The sequence below is a fragment of the Haliotis cracherodii genome, unplaced genomic scaffold (genome assembly GCF_022045235.1).
Source record: "Haliotis cracherodii isolate W230 unplaced genomic scaffold, xgHalCrac1.p SCAF_11, whole genome shotgun sequence".
NCBI classification, from domain to species: Eukaryota; Metazoa; Mollusca; class Gastropoda; order Lepetellida; family Haliotidae; genus Haliotis; species Haliotis cracherodii.
The window spans coordinates 19,702,657-19,711,302 of record NW_027266266.1 but is presented as its reverse complement, the minus strand read 5'-3'; the positions used below and the strand labels follow the sequence as shown (position 1 = coordinate 19,711,302).

The window sequence follows — 8,646 nt, the reverse complement described above, 5'->3', positions numbered from 1 at the left end:
GGTGATGGAAGAGTTGAGGATATATTTTGTTGACATCAACCAGGTGATGGAAGAGTTGAGGATATCGTTTGTTGACAGACAACCAGGTGATGGAAGAGTTGAGAATAACCTTCGTTTACAGACAACCCGTTATTTAACCTGGCATTGTATCGATGCTTGGCTTAATCGGTTTCTTATCATACGGTCATGGATAGATAAACACACGGACATGCAGACAATTACAACTGATACCCAGGCAGGCTAATAACAAGTATCGTTTAACGTCTTTTGGTTTGACGCGTCCGGATATAGAACTACAAACCCTCCGCTCTCCGAGCAGACGCTCTATTCGCCAATCCATGGAGGCGGTCCTCAGTGACGAGAAAGACAACCCCATGTATAACCGACATCTTCAAAAATTTGAATAAACCCATCGACCATAAAGAAAATTCATCATGTTTGAAAAAAAGATGACATTCACACTGTTCAAAGCCATTGCCCCCTTCAATCCTCCTTCAAACACTTTCTCAATGGTTGTTGCGCACGATGGCGCTCCGGCACTAAAAGTTAATCCGCCGTTTAATTCTACACAGTATGCCCACCTCTCTGTTTGACCATTATTCCATGTTCAATGAACACTGCTCTGGATGTCACAGCGGAACACAACGGCTTGAGGAAGACTTCCACACCGCCGGCAGTACTGCTTGCAGTGAAGAACACAGAGCTCCGACTTCGCTGACGTCGAATCACAAACACTCGTTAACCCGGGACTAAGAAGCACGTGCACCGCCATACATTCGCGGGCTTTTTCTCTGCACCGCAAAGTGTCGTCTGCTTACTTAGCACATGGTGCTGAGATCCGGCATTTTAAAGAAAACTGTAGGACAACAAAGTTGCTTGCCGAGAAATGTCAGCAGTGTTAAGCTAACTACTGAGATGCCGGCGACTGAGTGGAACGGAGAGGGGGATGTATATATATGTATATGCTAAGCAACCAAACTCGTCGGTCGTATTTAAGGTCGTGCCGGTTGTTTCTCGTCAGATGCGAGATGGCGTCCGTTGTGTTGATTCGGGGAGTTAGATTCCCTTTTTGTGGTACATAGAGAATCTGTGAATGATAAACACGTGAACGAGTATTTCAAACAATTCGTGCTCAGGATACACCGTGGAACCAGATTTATTTGCCATTCTGATTCTCTAATGGATTCCATTAATGGAACAAATAGTAAACCATGTATGACTATTTCAATTCTCCATGTCAAGAGTGCCGAAACATATATTATAAATGTGATAAATATATGTGATGGTATTAATTCAATCCAGAGTGAGGGTGAGGGTAGGGTGAGTGAGGGAATTCGTTCAAGACAAATTCAATTTGGGACGTTCCTTAATCACAAATACTTATTTTTAACAAGGGATCATGCGATCTATCCATACCTTTACCATATAAAAAAATACTCTGCTGTCAAAATCCAATATTCTGCTATAAGAGATGTTAATGTGTAGCACTTAACAAGTGATTAAGTTAAGTCTGGTTTTGAGGAGGGTATGGTATAATAATTGCACATGTTTCAAATAAGCACGCAACGAAGCGGAACTCTGCACATGCGCGGGGTCAACCAATCACTACCCTTTGTTGACCTTGCGGTTAGCCTGTCCATTATTCGCCATGTTTACGACTATGCTGCACGCGCTAGATGACCACCAGCTAGGGGTCAGGTGCGCCCTATTAGCGTCCATTCATGTACAAAATAGCCACTTACGGTTGCCATGTACAATGATGCTTTGTCTGGTTGATTTATAAGGTGCAGTATGGCCCTATTAGGGGCTGAGGGCCGTTGGAAGTGGAGACTAAAAGGATTATTCATCTTAAATCCGAATGTAATTTTCGTTTGATCTGGCGCTCTCTGCCCATGAGTCTACGACCCGGGGCGTCCCACCACACCAATACACCGACCCACATACAGCCACTTCAGACTCCATTGCCGAACATGTTTTTAATTATTAAAAAAATATTGCTAGAATTCACCCTTTCACTCATTTAGTTAGGGTTTGACAAAATCAACTTTTTAAGGCAATTAATGACCCCTCAAAAAGAATGATTAAGTTTTGTTGCCCGGGCCGTTTATCACGTTTTAGCTGAGACCGTTGTCTGACATACAGACTGTGAAACAAATATACCCAATACAGCCCATGCAAGTCTATAATTGTGGGCAAGTCTAGATTACTTCAGTCTGTGAAAATGAATGGAGTCTCAGGGCTCCTTTTTATTATATTTTACTGAGATAATTTAACAAAAGTTTCTTTGTGTAAAATATGTTCATTTCAGAGACTTGATGTCAGTCTATTAAGACCGAACCCAAAGCCAGAACTGCGTGAGGCGGTAACCGTAAATCACATCTATGTAATAATAATGATCAGAGACAATTATCTGGTAAATGTACACTGATGTACACTGTAAATAACATTAGAACTTGTTTCATCATATATTTTGTCGTCATGCCTTCATGCAATTATGATATGTATATTAATCATTTTTATGTTCTCATCACTATGTCATATAACCTATATTTCTACCTTAAAAAAGATACTTGCTTTTATACCACCAACATCGGTTTATGGTCTCTGGTTTTCGCTAAACATTACCAGGGAATGTAAGACAGTTTTGAGCCGTTTTTAACAATATTCCAGCAATATCACGGCGGGGGACACCAGAAATGGGCTTCACACATTGTACCCATGTCGGGAATCGAACCCTGGTCTTCGGCGTGACGAGCGAATGCTTTAACCACTAGGCTACCCGACCACCTCGTGCCTACGTGTGACATTATCAGTTGTCGACCAGTCTCGGCGTTATAATACCATCGGGGGACCGATTAACAACGAATTATCTTTTCGCCTGCTCATCTCAAATGTCTTCTTCAGTAGGCCTTGCGAACCGTTTAACAAGACATCTTGACAGACAGCAGACGAATAAACACACAGAGTTGTCACCCTTGCATTACAATCGGATATGCTCGATTCGCAAAACTGCATTTGATAGGTGTTTAGTAGCGAGATATTATACATATCGCTGTATTCGCATTGGTAGGCGTTTAGCATTTCCCAGCGGTGCATGTGGAATTTGCATGTTACTTGTCAGCGGGGCACTTAGGACAAATTGCCAATTCAGTAAAGAAAGGGTATCACGGGGCAATGCAATGTAAGACAAATATCAGTATTGACTTCTTCTTCATCTTTCTCAATTTTTATCAAGCGCAAGACATTGTCTCACTTAAATGTTTGCTAGGCTAAAAAATGTTTTGGTATTTCTGGTACAGTCACTGTTGAATAATGTTTTTAAATGTTGATCTTATGTGCGGAATACAGCTGACTTGACCTGCCTATTAAAAACATGTAGATTCTTGTGATAAATATTAGTATTGACCTGTGTTTGTTGTGTCATCTTTCGCAATTTTATAAAGCGCAAGACAAGGTCTCAGTTAAATGTATGTTGGCTTAAAAAAATTTAAAAATTGGTATTTCTGGTAAGTCTCTGTTGAATGTTTTGTGAATGTTGATCGGAATGTTGTGCGGAATACAGCTAGCTTGACCTGTCTATTTAAAAAATGTAGTCTTTTGAATTAAGATTTTTGGATTTTTTTTATCAAATTAAATGCAGATGTTCCCCTGTCGCGGTGCAAGACAAAATTGCTCACACCTCTGACATCCCAGTTGACTCTCTGATTAAAACAATGTCAAAATCAGAAACTTTAGAGGGCTGCAGAAGAGGTTGTCTCCCTTCGGCTTCAGCCTCTCTGGTAAAATGTCACGCTACCAAATATATATCGGTGTATTGTCTCTGACACTACATTCAAACAAACAAATCATACAGGCCGTTCAACAATGTTGCAGTAAATATTATGATATGAGCCATGAATGAGGTTTACAACTGTGAATCGAACCAAGATCCTTGTTAGGTTTGACAAGCGAACGCTGTAATCACTGGGCCAGCCCTATCCGCCCTCAAACAGGTACAGCCAAACTGAAGAAATGCTCTACTTTGTTCGGGGTTCGATTCCAGACTTCGGCACAATGTATTATGGGTAAATCCCATTCTTAGAACCCGTCAGATAAGCTGGAATATTCCTGTAAAACAACACTCACACGGTATTTAAAACACAGCTGGGGAAATATTATGTTTGAAACAAATTATTCATTGCGTATTATACTTGCATCGCCTGATATGTTTAAACTTAAATATGATAGTTGCCACGTTCAAAAGGCTAAATATAATAGAACTGCTTCTTCAGAAACACAAACCTAATTTTGAGGAAGGCGCGTACGTTTGAATTTGACATGGAAAAAAAATCGAATGCAAAGTCAAATTCAATCAACGGTGAAAATGCCTTCATTTAAATGCATGTTATTCAAAGAGCAAACATACATTCTGAATGCTTGCAGGGTGACAAGTCGCCGGGCCCCCGACAGATGGCGCTTTTGAAGAAGGTGCGCACGACACCACACGTACGACAGCGGCGGCAAATCTCCAGCATATTTTCAATACAAAAGCTACCATACTCTACCTGCCGCATTGTTGATGTGGTCTTTGTGTGGATGAATAAATTATTATTTTTTGTTGCAGATCCCCGTCAATTGCTAGTGTCATTTTGATAAAGTAGTCACTTCTTGATAAATGGGACCCTGATTGACCTCATTTCATGCTCCGTTTTGGCGAGCACGACTTGGTGTACACTTTCTGAAATCTTTCATACGCCCACTGTCATTAACTGAATGAGGCATCAAATATTGAATAATAGATCAACCCAAGGGAATTGTCAAAGGGAGTTCCATGAAATATTTGATGCAGCCTGCGCCTAATCACAGAGCTAATGTATTAATTAGTTTGGAATTTTACGCATTGTTCGTCAACGCAGAAAGTTTCTTTAAAGAATCCATGTTTGTTGTGACTAGTCTTCATGTTAATAGCATATTGTCGATGTCACAGATGTCAGCGTGAGTTGTTACGTAGTACTTGTCATTGTTGGTCGTTGTTCTCACTATCGACCATTGGTTTATCTGGTCCAAATCGAGCCATGTTCAATTTTACTTTCAGTAACTTTTATAGTGAGTGAGTATGGTTTTACGCCGCTTTAAGCAATATTCAAGCAATATCACGGCGGGGCTCACCAGAAATGGGCTTCACACATTGTACCCATGTCGGGAATCGAACCCGGGTCTTCGGCGTGACGAGCGAACGCTTTAACCACTAGGCTACCCGACCGCTCCTGTAACTTTTATATTTTAGGTGTGAAATACCCGTTCCGTACTTCTAGCTGAGAGAGCACAGGCAAATACTCGGGTTTCACATATTTCACTGCAGATCGCACAAACTCCACAATTCACTTTCGAAGCAGATTGTTTAACGCCACGCTCAGCAGTATTCCAGCTATATGACGGCGGTCTGTAAATAATCGAGTCTGGATCAGACAATCCAGAAATTTACATCATGAGCATCGATCCACGCAATTGGGATACGGTGACAAGCATCAGCCAAGTCAGCGAGACTGACCACCAGATCCCTTTAGTCGCCTCTTACGACAAGCATAGTCGCCTTTTACGGCAAGCGTGGGTTGCTGAGGACCTATTCTACCCCGGATCTTCACGGGTCTCAACTTTTCTAATCCCGCGGAATAGTATGTGTATCTGATGCAAATCCAATGTCAAAATGAATTGCCTAAGGTAATGCAGGCATGATGAAATCAGATCCCTGTCAGCGGACCAAGGGCCAAGGGTGCCGCCCATGACCTCCTGAAAAGCGTTTTATGAAAAGTGATGTACAAAAGGGCTGCATGTCTGAAAGCATACAATGACACTGTCCATTGGATGTCTGATGGCATCCCATGGGCTGTGCGTGGTCCGCTGTACATGTCTGATGGCATCCCATGGGCTGTGCGTGGTCCGCTGTACATGTCTGATGGCATCCCATGGGCTGTGCGTGACCCGCTGTACATGTCTGATGGCATCCCATGGGCTGTACATACATGTCTGATGGCATCCAATAGGCCGCATGCGGTTCGCTGTACATGTCTGATGGCATCCCATGGGCTGTGCGTGGTCCGCTGTACATGTCTGATGGCATCCCATGGGCTGTGCGTGGTCCGCTGTACATGTCTGATGGCATCCCATGGGCTGTGCGTGACCCGCTGTACATGTCTGATGGCATCCCATGGGCTGTGCGTGGTCGGCTGTACATGTCTGAAGGTATCCCATGGGCTGTGCATGGTCCGCTGTACATGTCTGATAGCATCCCATGGGCTGTGCGTGGTCCGCTGTACATGTCTGATGGCATCCCATGGGCTGTGCATGGTCCGCTGTACATGTCTGATGGCATCCCATGGTCTGTGCGTGGTCCGCTGTACATGTCTGATGGCATCCCATGGGCTGTACGTGGTCCGCTGTACATGTCTGATGGCATCCCTTGGGCTGTGCGTGGTCCGCTGTACATGTCTGAAGGTATCCCATGGGCTGTGCATGGTCCGCTGTACATGTCTGATAGCATCCCATGGGCTGTGCGTGGTCCGCTGTACATGTCTGATGGCATCCCATGGGCTGTGCGTGGTCCGCTGTACATGTCTGATGGCATCCCTTGGGCTGTGCATGGTCCGCTGTACATGTCTGATGGCATCCCTTGGGCTGTGCATGGTCCGCTGTACATGTCTGATGGCATCCCATGGTCTGTGCGTGGTCCGCTGTACATGTCTGATGGCATCCCATGGGCTGTGCGTGGTTCGCTGTACATGTCTGATGGCATCCCATGGGCTGTGCGTGGCCCGCTGTACATGTCTGATGGCATCCCATGAGCTGTACGTGACCTGCTGTACATGTCCAATGTCATCCCATGGGCTGTGCGTGGTCCGCTGTACATGTCTGATGGAATCCCATGGGCTGTACGTGGTCCGCTGTACATGTCTGATGGCATCCCTTGGGCTGTGCGTGGTCCGCTGTACATGTCTGAAGGTATCCCATGGGCTGTGCATGGTCTGCTGTACATGTCTGATGGCATCCAATAGGCCACACGCGGTTCGCTGTACATATCCAATGGCATTCCATGGGCTGTGCGTGACCCGCTGTACAAGTCCATGACCTCTGATAGACTTGTCCATGACCTCTGAAAGATTTGTCCATGGTCCAGTGGTGTACATCCATACCTCGGATTCCTGCAGAAGGTGATTATCAGTGTGTATCAGCACATAGATGGATCAGTACAATGCATTCATATTCCACTCTCAGATCCATCTGAATCATACAATCGAAGCTAGGAAGCGGTTACTTTCTCATTGCCATCATTCCCTAGCAGGTACCCATTCAATGGTTTGGCATTTTGGCCGAGTCCATAGGAATCGTCACATGATCTTCAAGCGTGTTGAAGGTGGGATGCTATGTCAGACTTCTTTATATCCGGAGAGGAGTTCTTCATTTCTATGAAGCAGACGGTGGACCGGACGCTGTCTGTCCTTTCTAGTGTGGGTTGCCACCTCGTCTCTCTGAGTGATCACTGAGGACCATTTTCCAGTGCTATCAAAAATGGCAAATTTGACAAAAACCTCGTCATGAACCCGGCAGAAATTAGGTAATGGAGAGTCGCCATCACCCATCTCTGGTGACCCCCCTCGGGCGGTCATGGCTACCCGAGGCAACCTCTGACCGATACGGCAATTATCTCCCCTTTAATGATCAATATTTAATGCTTTCTTATTGATTTTGGAGGATAGGTTCAAGTCTTCAGGCCCCGTGCACCAGCAAAAACTCATTTCCGGAATTGAAAACAACGTACGTCTGCTTGGGCGATGCTGGAGGCGATCCTTCTCGCCGACCGTCGCCATTTTCTGATCGCTAAAACGAGAATGGGAGTTGCTATGGAAGTGACATGTATGTTAATCCATTTTATGTTAAAACAAACCAAATCTTTTTAAAAAAAACAATCTCAAGAGAAAAGGATACTTGTGAGGCGATTTAATTGCGTGTTTCTAGGTCATATAAAACATGTAAGAACGTTGTACCATTCATATGAAGGCGACAAGGGACGTCAGACAATCCTCGTTTTAGGCTAGACGTGGCTTGAAAAAACTGTTGTAATTTGATTTATGCTCGGGCAGCTTTCACCGCCGAAATCAATTTTTAGAAAAAAAAGGATTGAATTATAAAGTGAATAAGGAGTTTTGACCTTAGACTCCTGGATCAGTTACTTTGCAGGAGCGCAGCCTCAGGTTAGATCGATATTATTGGTTAGACACTCAGCGGTAGGAGTAATTTCTATGTTCCAAGATTTGGGTCTCCGTGATATAAAGAGAATTAGCCAGTGGCACTTATGTTGCAGCAAAATAGATTACAGCATTTTTCTGCGCTCTGGAAAAATAACGGTTTCCATGTTCCGGGCGAGTAATGATGGTATGACACATGTAGTTTTCCGGGGTTTTTTCATATTTCAGAGCCATGAATTCGCAATTGCCAACTCTGTAAAACGTATAGTGTCGCCTTCTTAAACCACTTTCCAATCTAAATCCTTGAATGCGACGTTCTCTGTTCGTATTGTGTATGCATGGCCTTAAGCAGAGATTTATAACATCTGCCGGGATGGGAACATGGGAATTTGTTTGAAATGGTCCCCATGCCCGCGATGACCTT

The 8,646-nt window shown here is 44.1% G+C and overlaps 1 protein-coding gene across 1 annotated transcript; it reads left to right on the top strand.

The window, feature by feature from the left end:
• Positions 1-6,044: 6,044 nt before the first annotated feature.
• Positions 6,045-6,821, top strand: LOC139454923 (tetra-peptide repeat homeobox protein 1-like). The gene has a single exon (XM_071236522.1). The coding sequence runs from the start codon at positions 6,045-6,047 to the stop codon at positions 6,819-6,821; it is 777 nt and encodes a 258-aa protein (XP_071092623.1).
• Positions 6,822-8,646: the final 1,825 nt, after the last annotated feature.

What these genes read in the sequence shown, in the direction of transcription:
- LOC139454923 (XM_071236522.1), top strand. Translation starts at nt 6,045, where the DNA reads ATGTCTGATGGCATCCCATGGGCTGTGCGTGGTCCGCTGTACATGTCT.